At 42.5% G+C, this 18641-nt stretch overlaps 1 protein-coding gene across 2 annotated transcripts in view; it reads right to left on the bottom strand.

Annotated features, from left to right (window-relative positions):
* CEP170B (centrosomal protein 170B) overlaps nt 1-18641 on the bottom strand; it is an 87261-nt gene that overhangs the window by 49332 nt on the left and 19288 nt on the right. For both annotated transcript variants that reach the window (XM_032768807.1, XM_032768808.1), the window contains exons 3-6: nt 12350-12439; nt 9652-9730; nt 5458-5516; nt 3923-4061 (exon numbers count right to left, since the gene is read on the bottom strand). In XM_032768807.1, coding sequence (XP_032624698.1) covers nt 3923-4061; nt 5458-5516; nt 9652-9730; nt 12350-12439 — 367 coding nt within the window. The remainder of the gene's footprint in view (nt 1-3922; nt 4062-5457; nt 5517-9651; nt 9731-12349; nt 12440-18641) is intronic.

The following is an 18641-nucleotide window of genomic DNA, read 5'->3' as shown; positions in this document are numbered from 1 at the left end:
ACTGTTAGAAGCAAGCACTCCAGCAAATCAGTTACAAATGTTATAGTTCCTCATCCTCAATAGTAGGTTTAAACTTTTATCAATATTATTACTTGTATTATGGTAGTGCCTTGAGACCCAGAAGAGATCAGGGCCTCACTCTTTTAGGTGTTGTTCAAACAGGGGATAAGAGACAGCCCCTCTCCCAAAGAGCTTCCAAGCTAGACAGAAAGACATACAAAAAGGAAGTATTATCCCCATTTTACATATGAGAAATGGAGGCCCAAATGACTAGTCCAAGGACTCTGTGGCAGAGGCAGAAACCGAAACCAGATCTCTGAAGTCCCAATCCAGTGCCTCAAGCACAAGACCCTCTGTCCTCTCCAGCACCCAGCAGTATAGTTAATCAATGGTCACTTGTATGCAGACCGTTTCACAGAATTCGAAGGAAATTAAAAATTATGGCCTTGTTTACAAAGGCACCAATTTCAAATGGGAGCTCTGGGCATGCCAAGCTTCTGAAAATCAAGCCACCAGTGTTTATTTTGATCTGCCAGCACTGTAAGAATACTAAAGGATTTAAAAAAAAAAAACACGCATCACACTGTTTTTAAGCTATAACAACAGTGTGTTCAAATAGCTACACTCTAGGATTGCAGGATGTTTATGGACACATCACCCTTTGTATGACCAATCTATAAGTATGCACGGAGACCACAGAAGCTGTCACGTCAAAACCTACCTATGGTCCTTCTAGCCCAATATGCCACAGCCAATGCCAAGTGCTCCAGAGACAGTCTTCAGATCTGCATAATGCAAAGTAATTGTGCAACACTATTTACATGAGGAGTTATGTCTCCCTAATCCAGCCAGGGATCAGCTTATCCCATAAAGCATGAGAACTAATACTGCTTATTTTTAACACTAGCTAGTCAACCTGTGGCTGCTTTTCTTATTCATAAGCATTTCTAATCCTCAATTAATTTAAGCTACTTGCCTCAATAACATCCTGAAGGAGCAAGCTCCAATGGCTGATGATATGTTGCACTTTAAACGCAATACACTTAAAAGAAGAATCCTTGTGACTTTTTTAGTAGCATAAAGATTTATTAGGTATTATGGGAAAGAATAAACAGAAAAGCACACTTGAGATCCCTCTTCCTCATTCATTGTTTTCAATATCATCCCCCATTCCTAACCTGCTCTAGCATTTTTTTTTATCCCCTCCTATAAAAGCCCTGCCTCTTTGCTCCCTTTCCTCCCACTAGAACCATAATATAGATTTGTAAAGGCCATTGTCACCACAGATCGTGCTTTCATTTGCTACAAGCAAATTACTAAATACCTACAGGCTTAGCAGAATGGTTCTCTCTCCAAAGCCTCTTTCCCACAGCCACTAAGTAACAGGGCCGCCCAGAGGATTGAGGGGACCTGGGGCAAAGTGGGGGGAGCTGCGGCGCTTGTACTCACCCGGCGGCGGTCTGGGTCTTCAGCGGCATTTCGGCGGTGGGAGGCCCTTCAGTTGCTCCACATCTTCGGCAGCACTGAAGGGCCCCCCACCGCCGAAGACCCAGACCGCCGCCAGGGCAGGGCTCGTGGGGCCCCCATGGAGCCCAGGGCAAATTGCCGCCCCCCGGGCAGCCCTGCTAAGTAAACCCACTTGCTGGAAAGATATTAATGGCAGTAAGAACATAATGATTTTAAACCACTGCCAATGCTCAAAAAACACAGGGTAAAACTGCATGTATAACTGAAGACCAAGTGAATGAGTCAAACTCTGATGCAGGCTATGTATGATCTCTGCTAGTTCCTCTTCCAAAGGGTTGCAGGCCTGATCCAAAGCCCATCAAGATCTTTCCATTGATTTCGGTAGGCTGTGGGTGAGGTCCACTGGGTCCCATCCTGCTAAGTGCTGAGTGCCTCCTTCAAAATACTCAGCACCCTCAACTCCCACTTCCTTCAATGGACTCAGCAGCAGCAGCTCAGCACTTCGCAGACGACACTCAACCTCTTGCCAGACTGGACGCTGAGCAATGGGAGCAAGCAACACAATCCTTAAAATTCATCCCTCCTAGGCAATCTGAATCATTATGGATTCGCCTAAGTTTTGTTCCTGCAAGTGAAAATTAAATATGGGTTAGCAAGATTTACACACCAGGAAAGTAGATCACCGTGCTCGAGGTATCCCATTAGATGCTGCACTTGCAGATATTTCCAAATTTCAACTGCCTACCTTACATGGGTTCAAAAGGAAAAACAATAAAAAAAAAGCCCTGCATATTTTGCAAGGTGACAAGAGATAAAAAGAACCGAAGTAGGAAAGCGCCCGCATAATCCCTGTATGCTGCCAAGATGTCAGCCAGTAAGTGACAAATGTAAATTAATTACATTTGGAGCATACAAACTGGATATTTGCAACTCGTTTCAAGAATCTGGCTCATGTCACACTAGGGCTAGACAGTTTTCCCCAAAGCCAAGATATAGTTCATCTCCTTTCACCCTCTTCTGTGTCACAGCTAATCACAGCCAAGCTCATCCCTCTAACTGAGTGCTTGTGAAAAATTCTTGAGGAGGCAAGGCGGAATGTGCCACCTCTGCTGTATTCACTACAAGTAAGAGTGACACCGGGACACAAGTGTCGGGGAAAAGGTTTCTGTGGGGCAGGGAATGAGAGTCAGGAGCAGGAACGTATGTGTGCTTTCACACACAGCAGGAGTGAAGAACAGGGGAAAATACAAAGGAGAAATGCTATGCTGCTTTAATACACTCTCTCATCTTAGTGGGATTTTCACAAGGGCAAAACACAATAAGGCAGATTAAGGTCACCACAGTCAGTCTGGCAAGGACTAGTGACAGATCCACCTGAATATCTAAATAGACAGATGCTTCTACAAAGATTTTGTACCAAATCCACACACCCCTCTCATCCTTCTCCGGCAACCCAGGCCCTGCATCTCCTCCCTTAACCACACAATGTTCCCCCAGCCCCTTCCCTCTTACCACTTACCTCTCCTTCCTTTGTGGGTCTACAGGGCCCATTCAGTATGTCCGACAGCCTCTCTCCTAGGCCACAGGTTACTGCTTATTTCAACTTTCCTGGCACTTTGGGGCGTCTAGAATGCATGGCAGGCAACAAGCCACCAGAGTGCATTACCGCTGATCATTGCTCATCTCACACCTCAAGCTCCAAAGTTAAGCGATGCACTTTGGGCACCACTAAAGGGGCTGCATCACGACTCTGATGAGCGTAAAGTAAATGAAGAGAGGCTACTATGTCTGTAAACACCATAGGGGTAGGGAAGAAGCAGGAGGCATCTTGGTTGGGATTTGACACAGGGAAGAGGAACACAGAGGTGGGGTAGGCAGGAACAATAGACAAAGGGAGTGGGGGAGAAAATATCGGAAGGGGTTCAGCTGAATTAAAAAGGTTCACTATGGTCCTTATGTTTCCTGCAGCAATCCACTCATCCCGAAATACAACAGAAGTCAATCCCCCCCATCACGTTAGGAAGTGCAGTTACTTAAGACCACAAAGAGCTTTTGCAGTGAATCCAATACTGCCGCCATCCCCTGCATGTTGGCACCCATCCACAGAAGCCTTGCACTTTCCAAGCTGAGTCACTCACACCATTCGTGCGCCAGTTCCCGGGTAAGAAATTAAAAATAAACCAGATAGGTGCCAAGAATTAGCCAGACCTGCTCTGCCCACATCCCACTGCAAATACCATTGCAATAGCACAGCTCTCTTGTAATGTCAGACTGGCAAATTTCTCCTGAAGACTGCATAAAAGACAGCCAGGCTCATTGTCTGAAACAAGAATACTTAAAATTGCTCCTAAAAGTAGCCTGCATTACTGGAGTTCAATTCTGAATCAGCAAAGAAATCAAGATGCACTGGAAGTGACTGTTTTGAACCTTGACTAACTGGTTTCTGAGCAAGTACCTGTAATTGCTTTCTTCTCTCCTCTCTCCAGTTTTGCTTGCGGGGATTCAGTATAACCACCATGTTCCACCGGCTGCTCCACCCTTTTCATTATGGTGCTCTTGAAACTCATCTGAAGTTGGCTAGTATACTTTTCATGCTGCAGATATAGAAGCAAAAATGTGGACAAGGCTATGCAGTGCCATACAACAGGCAATGAAAAGAACAAATTATTTCCCCATGTGATCACATAAGAACAAATATCGTGGCTGTGCTCGAGAACAAGAATAAAAAAGACATGCCTGAACAAAGGCTATGGAGTTATATAACTACCAGCTGAGAAGCTTTCAAATATCTCATTTAGAAGGATATTAAGTGACATTGCCTCAAGAAACATCTCCTCATTAGGAAATGCTTTAAAAAATAATCTAAAGACAGTTAGAATGAACACCCCTTCCATTCAGGATTCAAATACTGAACCTGCCCACCGCTCTTTAGTCTCACAACAGCATGATGAAGTCTTCCAAATCCATCCTTTTATCTACCTTCTTTAAGGCATCGGTGACATCTCAACATATTTTATCATTAATTGTCTCACATCTGGACAAATGGCGCGGAAAGCTGTATTGCATAAAGTTAGGTTCCCCTTAGGGCTGGGCAGTGTTCAATGATTTAACTGGATCTACAGAAAAGGGTGTTTCCATAAAAATCAGTTCTGAGTAAGTTCAGTAAATGATTCACCCAGTCCTACCCTCCTACACAAGTAGACAAATATGGAACCTGGGGTGTGAGACTATAACTGTCAACTGAAGGTTGACATTTGGCATTGGTATTTCTTGTTCTAAATGCTGCGCAGTGATGCTGTGAGCTGTGAAACACCTATGGCATTCCACCCCAGAGGGGACTGACTTTCTGTCATGGGTGAAGTGAGTCTGGTATGCTTTGTATATGATCCTGCAGCTCATGCTTAGGGGAGCCATTTCACTGAAGTAAGTGAAACTGCTCTATAAGGAAAGTCATAAGGAAGATCTAGGATCTTTGGAGAGAAAAAGAGGCTACTGAAATTGAGAATGTTACTGAGAGTAAATTGAGCAAACGTTGGCTCATTGGAGGAAACATTAAGGGGCTGACATAAGCCACAGCACCCAGAGAAAGGTATTCACTCTTCATTGCTTAATTTCTAGGAGGACATTGATTTCCTGCTGAAGAGAAGTTGAATGTGCTGAGGGTTCATCTTTATATACTAAAGTGCCCTTTGTTTAGCAGGCAGTCATGAAATCATAAATAATTTCAGTTAGATGCTAGTGTTGGGAAAGGACAGAGTAGATTGGGCTAGCTGGGAGATACATCTATCCTCAAGGTGAGGTCCTCCCAAGCACATTTTGAAGGGAAACCTTAAGTTGTGGTTTTTTCCACAATTCATTATCAAAGCTGTCACCGGTGTGCTGAAAAAGGTAGGATGTTGTTTAAGAACATGCTGTAGGGTTTTGCTGTTTAATGCTGTCATCGCTTCACAAGCACCAGTATCTCCATACAAAAACAACATGCGTGCTTACCTTTAATGCTTCCTCTGGTACTTTGTGTTGAATTTGTTCCAAGACATACATGTTAGAATGTACAGCACTTGTTAAGGAAGTAGGGAAGGAATTAAATACATAGCGATACTGTAACTGAAACAGACGTGACTATACAAGTGGAAAAGCCTAAAAGGAAAAAATTGATGAAGAAACTGAAAGTTGTCGTCACTCTACCAGAACTAAACAGCCCAATATAATTATTGTCTTAAAACGACACTGTATATTTTGCAACATATAAATCAATTTCTATAGGCTATATTTAGCCTTTAGGCACAGCACAGCTGGACTGGACCCAGGGGAGCCGTGGGAAGGAATTCAGAGCCATGACTGTTCACTCACAGCTCCTCCTGCCCTTCCCCCTCAATGCCCAAGCCATAACTGGTTGTGCAAGAGGAGGATGGGTAGCTTTAGTTCCCTGCATAGCCACATAGGACCAGGGCTCATTTCTGCTCTGCACTAACAAGTTTTTGGTCAGTATTAGCTTCTTGTGTGGAGAGTAACTCAGGGAAGTGAAATGCTAAAACCTCCCAAAAAGGGAAATATGTGTGTGTTTGGGCTCAGATAATTTCTGCTGCACAGAAAATGCATAAAGGAAACATTCAATAATGTTGTCAAAAGCAGCCCTATAAAGATTACACAGAGCAGAAGGGGGAAAAAAACCAGGGTGGGAAATGTTAAACTAAAAATAGACACAAGTGGCATGAGCATATCAGGGAAACCTCACGAGCCTGTGAGTGCCACTCTCAATGGAAAAAGAGCTGCACGCCCTTATGCAACAGAGCTCATCTGACTCATAGCATAGAAAAGATGCTGCCTTCAGTATAGGGCTGACCAAGAGAGGCTCAGAAAGCGCTCTTTAAAATGTCCTGGCAAAGAATGGGCAGAAATCATATTTGGTGCAGTTTGTGCTTAATGATGACTGACCCGGCAGCCCTCACTCTCCAAAGTCTTCCCATTGAGGGGCAACATACACATGCCTAGTCATTTGCAATATTTCATTTCAACAGGAATAGCCACAAGTAAAGGCTGCACGATTAGGCCCTGGGACTATGACGTACAATGCCCAGAGCTACTGGGAAAGTTTAGATCTGTATCACAGTCATTAAAATCTACCTGCGCTCTAGCCATTGGCTTAATACCTTGGATGCATTCAAGTTTACAATAGTCTTCTTCGGGTTTCTGTATATATCAAATCAGAGGTCCCAAGAGGTGATATTGGAATATTATTAATAATATGCCAACATATTAGCCATACAAGTTACAATTCAGCAAGGCACTTGAACATATGCCTCACCTTAAGTATGCAAGAAGTTCTGTTGCTGTCACTCGCACGCTCAAAATGGGGCACTTGTGTAGGCACTTTGCTGAATCAGTGCCTTATACTGCAGTACGGAGAGGCCTCCACCAGGTTGAGGCCCCATCAAGCCACACACTGTACAAACATCTACTCATTGACAGGTCCCTGCAGCAAAGAGCTTGCAGCCTAAAAGACAAGATGTGACAGATGGATGGAACAAACCACTAGGCGGGCTGGAAGGAGGAGGATGCAGATATCAAAGATCAAAGGATGTTTCAGCACAGACGGGTTGTCTACACATTTCATAACCAAACAGTCACATGTCCACGGCCTGGCCTCCCTCACCAAGGTGCAGTTTGCAGCTGCAAAATGAATAGATTTGCCCACATATTTAGTGCCAGCAGCGATTTGCAGGAGCTAGACATTTAACTACTAAGATTTGCATGCACAAGTCACCTGCAGGCAAAGCAACACAGGTTCATTTTTGGCAGACAAGTTTCTCCTGAAAACAACAGGAAGGGCCTCAGTATAGCAGAAAATCTGTACTATGAAGGGGTAAAAAAATAAAATCCCAGGAGGCTGTGCAAGCTCTCTCTCTCATTCTCTCTCCTGCTCCTCTCTCTCTCATACACACAAACTTGTAAAAACTACACATAATTTCATGCCTGCTCCCAGACTGGTGCCTAGTGAACGGTAACAGGGCTCCGTTAAAAAAAAAAAAAAAATTCTACTCATAGACTTTAAGGTCAGAAAGGACCATCACGATCATCTAGTCTGACCTCCTGCATATTGCAGGCCAGAGAACCTCATCCACCCACTGTAATAGACCCCCTAAACTCTGGCTGAATCACTGAAGTCCTGAAATCATGATTTAAAGACTTCAAGTTACAGAGAATCCACGACTTACTCTAGTTTAAACCTGCAAGTGACCCATGCTGCCAACCTGACCCATGGGAAAATTCCTTCCTGACCCCAAATATTCTCATCAGTTAGACCCTAAGCATGTGGGCAAGACCCACCAGCCAGACGCCTTGGGAAATAATTCTCTGTAGTAACTCAGAGCCTTCCCCATCTAGTGGTCCATCACCGGTCACTGGAGATATTTGCTTCTAGCAGTCATGGATCGGCTACATGCCATTGTAGTCGCATTATCCCACCCCCTCCAAAAACGTATCAATCTCAGTCTTGAAGCCAGTTAGGTTTTTTGCCACCACTGCTCCCCTTGGAAGGCAGTTCCAGAACTTCACTGCTCTGATGGTGAGAAACCTGCAACTAATTCCAAGCATAAACTTGTTGATGGACAGTTTGCATCCATTTGCTCTTGTGGCCACACTGGTGCTTACCTTAAATAACTCCTCTCCCTCCCTGGTATTTATTCCTTTGATATTTTAATAGAGGGCAACCATACCTCCCCTTAGCCTTCATTTGATTCGGCTAAACAAGCCAAGCTCCTTGCGTCTCCTTTCATAAGGTAGGTTTTCCATTTCTCAGATCATCCTAGTAGCCCTTCTCTGCACCATTTCCAGTTTGAATTCATCTTTCTTAAACATGGGAGACCAGAACTGCACACAGTATTCCTGATGAGGTCTCACCAGTTTCTTGTATAATGGTATTAACACTTCCAGGTCTCTACTAGAAATATGCTTGATGCATCCTAGGCCTTTTTTATGGCCACATCACACTGGCGATTCACAGATATCCTGTGATCAACCAATACTCTGAGGTTCTTCTCCTCCTCTGTTACTTCCAACTGATGTGTCCCCAAGTTATAACTAAAATTCTTGTTATTAATCCCTAAATGCATGACTTTGCACTTTCCACTATTATATTTCATCCCATTTCTATTGCTCCAGTTTTCAAGGTCATCCAGATTTTCTTGTATGATATTCTGGTCTTCATCTGTATTGGAGGAACTTTGTGTATTCTGCAAATTTTATTAGCACACTCCCACTTTTTGTGCAAAGTTCATTAATAAAAATGTTAAATAAGATTGGTCCCAAAACCAATCCCTGAAGAACTCCACTAGTAACCTCCCTCCCTGACAGTTCATCTTTCAGTATGACCCTTTGTAGTCCATTGCCCCTTTTAACAGTTCCTTATTCACCTTTCAGTTCTCATATTAATCCCCATCTTCTCCAATTTAACTAATTATTTCCCCTGTGGAACGGTATCAAATGCCTTACTGAAATCCAGGTAGATTATATCTGCTGCATTTCCATTGTCTAAAGTATCAGTTATCTTTTCAAAGAAGATCAGTTGGTCTGGCATGATCTATCTTTTGTAAAATCATGTTGTATTTTATCCCAATCACTGTTCACCTCTACATCCTTAACTACTTTCTCTTTCAAAATTTGTTTCATACAATTTAGGTCAAACTTACATGCCTGTAGTTTCCAACATCACTTTTTTCCCCCTTTCTTAAATATAGGAACTATATTAGCAATTCTCCAGTCATAAGGTATGCTCTTCCCACCCCCTGACCCCCCGTTTACAGATTCATTAAAAATCCTTGCTATTGGACTTGCAATTTCATGTGCCAATTCCTTTAATATTCTTGGATGGAGATTATCCGGGACCCCTTATTTAGTCCCATTAAGATGAGAGAGCTAGAGATGGCATCTATGATGGATGCTGCTACTGCCAACATAAGGCCTGATCCAAAGCCCAGGGAAATCAAAGGGAGTTGATATTTGCATGCTTTGGATCAAGCCTACGGTGCAGAAATTCTAAGCTGATGAGCCATCCACAGGCTCTGAAAGGCAATATCAACACACTTAGTCATTAGCCATAATTAAGGGTATTTAACCCTCAACATAACAACACAGAACTTAAAAACAAAAATAGTGTGTAATGTTCTGCTCAGGCAATAAGGATATCGTAGCCAAAGCGAATCACGTCGTTCAGTTTTAGTGTGATGTATTTCTGGTCAGGAATCCGGACGTCGTTCACAAAAGTCTGCAAGACAGAAACACAGACCCTCTTTAGATGAAAGGCATAATGTTTACATATTTAGCCAAGCAACCCAATGGAACACATGTATAAACTCTGAAAACACCTAGCTCCACCTGAAAGCCAGTGAAAACAAAATATAGTTTGCCAATCATTAGAACTATTCATATTCTGTGTTCTGGATTTAATTTTCTTTAGCCATTACAGTAACACCCACATGCCACCATGGAGATGAGTACTATACCATGTTAGGCTCTGCACATGTGCATACTATGAGACAGGTTTGTGCCTCAAAAAGCTTACAATTTAAATAAACCGGAGAGGCTAGGGATGGGGGACAGGCATGAGAGGAAGCATCATTATTGTTTGTATTGAAGTGATACCTAAGGCCACATTGTGCTTGGTGCTGTATAAACCCCTCCCCCAAAGAGCTTACAAGCTAATTACTCCCTTTTTACAGATGGAGAAGAGAAGCCCAGAGAGATTAAGAGATTTGCCCAAGGTCACACAAGAAGTGTGAGGCAGAGCTGGAAATTGACTCCAGGCCTCCTAATAGAAAAGAAATGAATCCACATGTGAGAATCAGGCAATTGTGTGTAAGTGCTTTTTGTATGTCCAGTTCAGAAATAAAAAGAGATCACAAACTTAGGCAAACAAATGCTGGCATGCTGCTGGGGGCTAGGCACACAGCTGCACTTGGATCAGGAGATGGGCACTGGCAAACACTGGGAATTATCACATGCTTGGAGGTGGAATTCTATATAGATAGGAAATAAGAAGCAGCTCCCAGTTGTCGGGTTTTCAGAGCTGCAGTGCAATTCCTTCTCTGGATGGATAAGGGCGGAGTCACTGCTTGTGAAACACACCAGAAAACTGACTCTTTCAAAAATGACTTTGAAGAAACAGGTTTACAAAGGAAAATGAGCAAATATGCCTTCAGTGCCGCGGCATAACTTCCCCCTCCTAATCCTTTCACAATGGCCCAGGTTAAGCATGCGTGACAAGACCAAGTATTAAATCCAGTGAAATATAGTTTTAGAACAGGAATCAGCAACCTTTGGCACACTGCCGATCAGGGAAATCCGCTGCTGGGCCGGGCTAGTTTGTTTACCTGCAGCGTCCGCAGTTTAGGCCGACTGCAGCTCCCACTGGCCGCGGTTCACTGTGCCAGGCCAATAACGGGCTGCGGGAAGCGGCGGCCAGCACATCTTCGGCCCGCACCACTTCCCGCAGCCCCCATTGGCCTGGCATGGCGAACCGGGGCGGAAGAGGGGATGTCTCCCCGTACAGAGTACAAACGTCCCAACGTAGAGCTTACCTCTTCTAACGAATGCTTGTATGTTGTATTCACTACTACTAAATATGCATATTTATTTAAAGCAAGAGCACAGCAGCCTGCATCATCTCTGCCGTCACCTATCAGTCTCTTTCAGCTGTTGCTACTGCTTTGCCACAGTGACTTGCCTGCCTCAAGTTCTGGGCTAGTGCGCCATCTACAGTATTTATGTAACAAAATAATAATACTTGGCACTTCTGCAGAGCTTTCCATTTTCAAATCACTTTACCAGCAATTAGTTACCCTTCACATAACACCTCTGTGAGGTACATAACGACGCATGATCATGCACATTTCATAGAGGACAATGCTGGCAGAGAGCCCAAAGCCTGGTCTACAAACAGTTTTTGTACCAGTGTGCTATTTAAGGGGAATGATTTTTTAAAAACCAATATAGTTATTTTTGTACAACCCCCAATGTGGACATAGTTATAAAGGTATCTTATACAGATACAGTGTATTCTCCTTTCCCTACAGGAAAAGCTCTACCAGTATAAAGCACCTTTATACCAATATAACTGTATCCACAGTAGGAGGCAGTACTGCTTTAACTACAACACTTTAGCTAAAGCAGTACAACTTGTGTGTGTGTAGACAAGCCCTAAGTGACTTGCCTGAAGCCACCCAGTGAGTTGGTGCCACAGCAGAGATTAAGACTCAAGAGTGCGTCTCCCAGCTCTATGCTGAATTCATCAGGCCACGCTGCCCTTCAATCTTAATAACAGAAATGGGGGGGGCTATTCTCATTATTTAAAAGGCAATTTTTAAATGGCTTATCTCAGAGAAATTAAATGGCATTCCATACTGTACATCCTTAATTAGTAAGACAGTTGGCTTGTCGCAAGGTCACTCTGCTTAGCATGAACAGCTGACTGAAGAATCTTTACTAGTTTTGCAGTTTTATAGAGCCCGTCATAAAATTTCAATGCAAAACAGAGACAAAATTTCAACCCATTTCCAACCAGCTCTACAATTTTATTAGCAACTGAAGAGTTCAGCCAGGCTGAGGTTGAGGGGGGCAAAGGGGTGGGGACAGAGAGAGCACCAACATAAAGGAAAATAACTTCAATGGATGTGTGTTTATTTTCTAGTTAAACAACTCATTGCTCAAACCAGCCATGCACACACTTAACGCAGGTGTTCAGCTTCACTCCCATGAGTAAGTCCCATTAACTCAAAATAGGTCTACTTTCGCAAGTAAAGTTAAGTATGCTCATAAAGGTCACACGATTAGGACCTAGACATACACAGTATATACGTCTCAGCCAGCTGAAGCATTTACAACTTACCCCATTTAAGCTCCCAAGATCCTTCACCCTGTGCTCATCTTTGTCCTTGTCATAGTTGATTACAGCATGCTGCTTATCCACACTGCGGGACTGGGAACAAAGACATAATGAATTTGAGACTGGCCAGACACAAGAGGTTATCTTAATAATAAAAAAAAAAAAAATGGTGACATTAGGCTCACCTGGTATGGGGGTGAGTGGAAAATTACATATTATTAATTACTCTATTATGTAAGAATTCTGTTCTGGAAATACTTACACATGGGTAACTTTACTCAAACAAACAGTCCCACTGGACTTCACATAATGTTACTTGCACTCAGTACATTTAATCTTCAAAATGCATGAATTAACTACAGGTAAAATAAACTGTGTCTGTGTTCAATTTTTTACATGATCTTTATAGTTTTCAAAAATTTAAATGAGGTCACAGAAACTCTCCGCTCTATATTTAGGATTATTTTCAATTTCCCAATATGACCTGAATTCTAACTGGAAAAACTAGACCAGTCAATGAACAGCACATCAATATAAATCTCTGTAGTATCTCTGGGTATCTGCAAAAATGAGCAAACCAGCAAAGTAAGGAGGCAAAGCCACACTTTTACTGAAGATCTATCAATCAGCTGTCGGAAGAGAGGAGTTGCTCCCCTTCTCCAAGTATAGACACGCTGGCTTCCACAATACTATTCTAAAAATGGCTCTACCAACCTGCTTTTAAGCAAAGAGAGGCCAGCACTGTTTCATGAGAACTCAAGAATTAAAACAAAAGAATGGCTTTTTTGTGATACATATTGTAACAGTTTCCTAGAATTTTTTCTCCCTTGCTGATGTCAAACATGTTGACAATGTTCCTAGCAGCAGATAAATCCTCAGCTTTTTCTTCTTTTTTCCAGACTAAGTTTCAACCATGGAAATGCGTCCTGCAGAATGACCCCAACTGGATGATTGGAAACAAACATATATTCAATTTGGAGGTTATATTTATATAACATGAGACAGCCTACATCATTTGCAACCTACTGCAGAAAGTGGAAGTTATTGCTTAGATATGAAAAGAAAAAAAAAAAAAAACAGGTTTGCCTCTGGGTGCATCACTAATATTGTGATATCTCATGAAAAAAAAACAAAAACCTCTAAGTAAAGTGGGTCACCACTGAATGTAAATACAGTCAGTTTCAAATGAAAAATGATCCTTACTGCTGAGGCAATTTTAACTGCCATGCCATCCAATAGGAATCATTACTCTAGGCAGTCAAGCCAGGAAGTTTCCATGATAGTTAAAGCTGTACAACAGTTTCCATGATATGAAAATGTCTTCCGGACAACTGATATTGCACACAAAGAAGTAACAGTCAAGAGTGCCCACAAGACTCCAATGTATGTATGGCAAGGCACTACTAACACCGCCATCTTCTAGCTCTCATATAGTGCCTTTTCCATCACTATCTCAAAGTACTTCACAACCATTAACATATTAATCCTCACAACACCTCTAAGGGAGGGCTGCGCTATTATCCTCATTGTACAGATGAGGCGCAGAGAGGCTAAGTGAGTTGCTCAGGGTCATACAGGAAGTCTGTGGCAAAGCAGGGAATTGAACCCCACTCTCAAGTCTTAGGCTTTTGCCCTAGCCATTGGACCACGTAGTGTGTGACGAAGACCTGAGATGAGAGAGGGACGGACACAGACATGGACACACAGGGCTACTCACACAGGAAGTGAAATATGTTCATTTTTATTTTTTATTTGTATTGCAGTAGCACCTAGGAGCTTCAGTCATGGGCTAGGACTCCATCTTGCTGGGTGCTGTACAAACAGAACAACAAAATGGTCCCTGCCTCAAAGAGGTTGCGGGCTTCATCCCTTTATTGTAATTCTTTCTGTAACCTCGGTTTCATGGCTCTCTACCTCTGATGCAAATAACTTGCAATGACAGAAGAGAGTCCCGCCAAACGTGTATGGAATGTGGGCAACTTTGGGCCTAAAACAAGGGACCACCTGAGAGGGTTACACATGCCTCAGGACCATGAATGCCTTTGATACAGACTTCATCCCCCTCCACAAGCTGCCACTCAAGCTGCCCTGCCCTGCCCTCATGGATAATACAATCTCTTATGTGGTTTCACAATGCCAAAAGATGGCCCAACGGAGCAAGCAGGATATACCGCTATCATAATGGGAGACGACCAAAGAACCTGCCCTTCAAAATACCGAGTGCTCTCTACCCATTAGATTGCCTCCACTGGGATTTAAAGATTTGTTGCCGTTGGAAGGCATTGGCCAACAGGTCCTCCTATTCTTGTGTGGCAAGTCAGGGAAGCAGGTGCTAAACTGGTCCAGTTGAAGTCTAGTGGCAACTCAATCTTCTTAGCACTTTGTTAAAAATCTACACTGACTTGGCTAGACTGGAATTTTAGGACATTAACTCATCTTCTAACAGCAACACACTCTTGAATCCTAGTCAAGACAAACCCGCTGCCATCGATGGAAGCCGTGGGTGCTCAGCACCGTGCAGAACTGGACCAGGAAGGAGAATGATGGGCCAAAATCAAGACATAGGTAAAAGCTTTACTACTGTTCTGAGATATTGCCTCACTCTAGAAGAGCCCCTTTGATACAGGTTCTTGGATGGACCATTCATACTGAAAGGTCTCGTACCAGCCACGGGACACAGAAGCAGATCAGCGATGTTCTGGCTGGATGACCCAGCAGCTAACATGACCAGGGACTCCCTGGTTCCTGGGCTAGCTGATGCTTGGGGCATTACAGTCATCAGTGGTGTCTGCAGAAATGGAGAGTTCTGGGCACAATGTTTGTTAATAAACATTTATGGTAGAGCCAGCTGGCACTTACGGTGTGCCACACAGAAATTAACCCAGCAAACATGTGATGATTCACGCCCCCCCCCCCCCCCCCACACACACAAAAAAAAAGATTTATGCAAGACAGACTCTCTGTTGCACCAGGTTATAGAGGTCCTGATTCTCTCTTGCACCAAGATAACAGTCCGTGTAGAAAGGGGACACAGGAAGTGTGGACATCAGGGGACTGGTTATGTTTCCCTGATTCTCAAGCTTCCCTGGCTATGGCCTTGATGTACATTAGAGTAGACTTGGTGCTACTGGAACTTATGACAGCTGGATACAGTCCCCTAGGGCCCATGTGCTAGCTGAGAATTGCCATAGGGGAGCAGAGATCTGCTCCACTCCCATTACAACTCCTACACCAAGAGGGGGTAGGTTGGTGTAGGAGCTGACTCAGAACCAATAAGTCTTCTCCATGGAAGAATTTTCAGCTGTAACCAAATTGCTTCTTCCTGTACCACACTGGTGATGCAAAAGGACCAGAAATAGGGTGAAGAATCTGGCCCATGGTCTTGAAACTACTTGGCAGCATCTCTTTAAAAAAAGTTCATATTCTAACCGTTCTACAACTAACACTGATGTGAAATGCTGTGCTCTCCTGCAGAAAAGGGGATTTTATTGCTTTCAGTTGTGTCAACAAATGCACACCATAAGAATCAGCAACAAGAGCTCCTGAGGGCTTGTCTACATGGAAACCAGAAGCAAAATAACTAAAATGAGTTGTAATTCACACCTTTAGTTATTTCCATGCAAATCTGCCCATGCTCACTCTTATTTGGGAGCAGAAGTGGTCAATGTTGACATCCCTTAAGTTTAAGAAAAATAGCTCTCACTTTCAGTGTAACAGTATCCTCAAGGGCTAGAGACTGATCAACCTTTGTTCTTCCAGTTTCGAGTAGAATGCTTCAAATCCTACTCAGGAACAAAAGGGACTTTGATCAGCTTCAAGATTGTTAGACTAGAGCCTGATCCAACTCCTACTGAAGTCGGAGTCTTCTCACCAACCTCCTTGGGAGTTGGTCAGGCCCCTGGTGGATAAAGTCACCCAGAGTATGAACAGCCTCATTTATATTAGAATTTTAGGAACCATCAGAGTATTAAGCATTTTGACTCAACCAGGCTGATGAAGGTGATAGAGTGAGAATTGCATCCTCCATTGCAAAAACACAACAGTGCTTTATGTAACATGTGGGGTGGAGGGAGACACGTCAAAATGAAAACACTGCTATCTGAATTTCTCATGCGCTTCTTTTAAAAAAATTCACAACAGCTTGTCTAAAACAATCTTTATAAAGCAAAAAAAAGTGAAACAAACTGACAGCTGTAAGTATTTCTCAGGAAGAGCAAAGTCAGAGATAAACAGGGCACTGAAGCATTCCAACACTAATACAAGTATCACTTCTATTTCACTTGGATACACCAAAAACGGGGTTTCATCTTCTCAAATGAAGGGGTGGAGGAACAACTGTTTGAACGGAAGCCTAAAGCTGGAAACAGCCAGACAGAGGGTTACACCTCAGGAGACGGGGAGGGGGCAGAACATGGTGGATAAAAATCGATTTAAAAATAATAATGAAAAAAATTGGATTGTTTTGTATTTAAAATCAGATTTTTGGTGATAAAATGCTTTTTGAGGAAAAAAACTTATCTAAAGATCATTCTAATTAAGATACATTCTAATTCTATAGTATGAGACAACGTATTCATGTAATGTTTAAGAAAAGTTTTGTAAATGAGTTCCAATAGTTCATGGCTTAGGGACCCAGTCTTACGGGGTTCCAGGGGCTTCTGCATAGATTATTTAGGTTAATCTTTCTATCTACCCAATGGAATTTAGTACTCAGTCTAGAAGATACCATCAGAGATGCTTAGTTTTGCAGCAGTTCTCGAACTGTGGATTTGTGTCTCCAGAGGTAACATGCTTGCTAACAGCAAAAATGTTTTAAATAAATAATATATAGAGGTGACATAACAGACCTCAACTCTATTGTCTCTCTGCAAATTTGTATACACAGAGTTAATCCCTTATCTCAATCTAAAAGTGCAAAGTTTCAAAAAGTTCAGTGAATAGAAGCTTGTTGGGGGTGGAATAGATCTGGACAAGGAGAAGAAGACTGGAGATAAATATGAGAAGCCAGGGACATGAACTTGTTTTGTTAAAATATTATATGTTTGCTGATGAAGAAAAAAAATCCAGAATACTTAACATTGTTTTAGTTAAATAAAAACAATTTAAATGTCTGTCTGGTGATGTTCTCCTCCTAATACAGCATGGCAAGAAAATCTTCCAAATATTAATGATTAACCTGTTGAACTGGAGATAGTTCACTTCCCAATGACTTCAGAAATATCTGCTTCAATTACCTTTGGTAGATGAAATAACCAAACAATCATTCATTTTTTTATATAGCTATAAAACAAATCTGAAAAAGTTTTCAAAATAAATCACTGTTTAAAAATGTATAGCGTATACCTTCGAAAAAGGAAACATCTATCTCTGAGTTGTGAAGAATATGTATTAAGGTTATAACAACCAACAAGAATGCACTTTTATGTAGAAATCCATGATTAAATCAAGTCCTCCTGACTAGTGATTTAAATCAAATCCACCCTGGGGCAGAAGGAGAAACTCAAAGTTTCTCCAGTTCTAGTACAGAGCCTACTATCAGTTCAAATAACTTATCTTGTTGACAAGAAGTGTGCTTTTCCTGAACACTCAGTAACAGCATTTACCATATTTTCTGAAGGGTAACATGGAACAATACAATATCGACTTACACAGTATTTCTTTTCCATAAATATAATCACTTCTTAATAACATTATGCTGCTTTGTTTCTCCAACACAGTCTATAATACACCATGTTTAAAATACCTAAAACTTACCATTTACCTCAAATTAACAAAGTTATTCAAAGGGAGAGGTACTGTACACTTTGATAACCCTGTAAAGACTACATTAGATGGGGGCATATTTCCAAACACACCTACCTAAATCTTTGTGTGCCAATCTCAAAACCTCCACCAGCACCCTGCATCAGCCCTTTCATTTACTGCGACTACCCACGCAGCCAAGTGGTATGTCTATGGTCCTTGAAAACACGCTCATCACATTAGTCACATAGCCTCAAATCCTGAGACCGCTGGGTTAGAGCTATAAGCAGCTTAAAAATGTGGCTCTGCACTGCAGGAATCCAAAGTAGCGGAGTCCCCATGGAGGGAGATCCCATACTGCAGAGAACAGATAGTGTGTGACAGGTCTCCATTGCTCTATGGATAGAGAGCAGGGAGGGCTCCAGGAATGATGCAGGGAGGAGAGAGGAACAAAAACGATGGGCCACTGACAGATTCAAAGTGAGATCCACAGAATCAGAAACCTGCCTGAGGATAGAGACAGGGGAGAATCAAGCCGTCCCTTATATTTCCC

The sequence above is a fragment of the Chelonoidis abingdonii genome, chromosome 4 (genome assembly GCF_003597395.2).
Source record: "Chelonoidis abingdonii isolate Lonesome George chromosome 4, CheloAbing_2.0, whole genome shotgun sequence".
Taxonomy (NCBI): domain Eukaryota; kingdom Metazoa; phylum Chordata; order Testudines; family Testudinidae; genus Chelonoidis; species Chelonoidis abingdonii.
The sequence above is the reverse complement of the archived record's forward strand: the minus strand, read 5'-3'. Positions and strand labels throughout refer to the sequence as shown.